Source organism: Emiliania huxleyi (genome assembly GCF_000372725.1).
Source record: "Emiliania huxleyi CCMP1516 unplaced genomic scaffold EMIHUscaffold_969, whole genome shotgun sequence".
Lineage (NCBI taxonomy): Eukaryota > Haptophyta > Isochrysidales > Noelaerhabdaceae > Emiliania > Emiliania huxleyi.
In genome coordinates this window covers 964-2,759 of record NW_005194817.1, presented here as the reverse complement: position 1 = coordinate 2,759, position 1,796 = coordinate 964, and the positions used below count along the sequence as shown (strand labels likewise).

The following is a 1,796-nucleotide window of genomic DNA, read 5'->3' as shown; positions in this document are numbered from 1 at the left end:
TCAGTCATCGTGGTCGTCGTCACCCTCTTTGCTGCAGCTGCCGCTGCCGCTGCCGGCCTCGAGCTGACGTTTGGTTGGAGAATCCGCACGTCCACCCGGCAGCTGCGGCTCCCCCCGCCCCCCCTTCACCAGGCCCTCGCCCGGCTCGCCCATATCCGGGAGTTCGGAGCAGAGGCGCAGCTCCTTCTCGGCCAGGAGCGTGACGGTGTCGCGCAACTGCCGCTCCGGCGCGTGCCACAGCAGCGGGGGGGAGAGCACCGCGAGCCACAGCCCCTTGTGGCCGGGGCACTGCTGCACCGCGCGCAGCTGCACGCGGCACGCAGCGTCGCCGCGGCCGGCAGCGAGCTCAAGGCGGATGTACAGGCGCCAGAGCGCGGCGCACGCGCCGCACCGCGCCGGTGTGAGGGCCTCCTCGAGCAGCGAGCGCGCGCGCCGCTCGCGGCTGGCGCGGCCTGGCGCCGACTGGCTCGGGGCGGCCTGCTGCCCGCCAGAGCCCGCAGCGAGGAAGCCAGGCACGAGCTCGGCGACGTCCGCGTCCGCCAGCTCGGCCGCCTCCGTCCCGAGCTCGACGAGGACCTGTTCACGAGCGGGGCGGTGTGGAGGGCGCCCTGTCTCCCTCGCCGCCTGCTCCGGGGTGCGGCGCGGACCGAGCCCAGCCAGAGCTGGAGGCAGCTCGGGCTGCGCGAGCGCGCCTGCGCGAGCACGGCGCGGAGGCCGAGCCGCGCGTGTGTCGACGAGCAGAGCGAGGTAAGGGCGCCAAAGAAGGCGGCGTTGGCGGGGAAGGCGAGCAGGGCCCGCTCGAGCAGTCGGCGGCGGCGGCGGGGCGGCGTGGGCTTGCTCTCCGCGTGGCGCGTCTCGACCCAGACGTACTCCTCGAGCAACGCCTGTTCAGAGCACGTCGCCGTGAAGAGACACCGCGCACTATTGAGCAGGCAACCGCCCGCTGCTCGAGCAACGCCTCGTGCTCGAGCGAGCCGGCGCCGGCGAGCCGCGGTGCCGCGCCGCCGCCCCAAGTCGCGCCTCCTGGCGGCGCCCCGCCCGCCTCCAGCGCCGCGAGGACGCGCTCAAAGACGGCGGCGGCCGACTCCACGCCGGACGTGAGCAGCTCGAGAAGCGCGCACGCGCTCACGACGTGGCGACTCTCCGCCGAGAGGGACGGCAGCGGCGGGCTGCCAGCCTCCGGTCGCAGCAGCCCGTCGACCTCCTCGCTCAGCGAGCGCCGGGCGCGCAGCAGCAGCGGCGGAGGTACCGGCTGAGACGGCGGCAGCGCAGAAGCTTCCGGCGCCCACACCGCCGCAAGAGTTCGCAGCGCCGCCGCCGCGTCGCCGCCTCCGCTGCCTCCTGCTCCTCCCCCGCCGCCTCTGCCGTCGCCTCCGCCTCCCGCCCCTCCGAGCTCCAGTTTGGCCGAAAGGTAGGCGAGTCCAACCAGCCCGCGCGGCGAGAGCGACGCGGCGGCCGCCATGCCGATCGCCGACGAGCAAACGCGGCTCGCTTCGGCCCCCCCTCCGGCGGCGAGCGACGCGCGCGCGTACGCCGCGTACAAGGGCAAGTCGTGCGGCCGCCGCCGCAGCAGCGCCTTTGCGACCGGGCGGCAAGCGGCGGCGGCGGCGGCAATGGCGGCGGCGGAGGAGCCACCGCCAACAGAGGCCGGGGCTGCCCTCGTTGCCCCGGAGGCAGCGGCGGTGCGCATGGCGACGTAGGCGAGCTTCGGGTCGGAGGGGAAGAGAGCGCACGCGTGCCTCAGCAGCTCCGCGCCGAAGGCTGCCACCGCGCCTCCTCCGCCGCCGCCTCCGCCG

General features: G+C 75.8%; 1 protein-coding gene across 1 annotated transcript; it reads right to left on the bottom strand.

Annotated features, from left to right (window-relative positions):
* EMIHUDRAFT_250700 (hypothetical protein) lies at window positions 1-1,462 on the bottom strand (the record flags this gene model as incomplete). The annotated part of the gene is made up of 5 exons (XM_005756510.1): window positions 1-576; window positions 648-692; window positions 861-884; window positions 1,061-1,252; window positions 1,427-1,462. The coding sequence occupies 5 exons, from the start codon at window positions 1,460-1,462 to the stop codon at window positions 1-3; spliced, it is 873 nt and encodes a 290-aa protein (XP_005756567.1).
* Window positions 1,463-1,796: the final 334 nt, after the last annotated feature.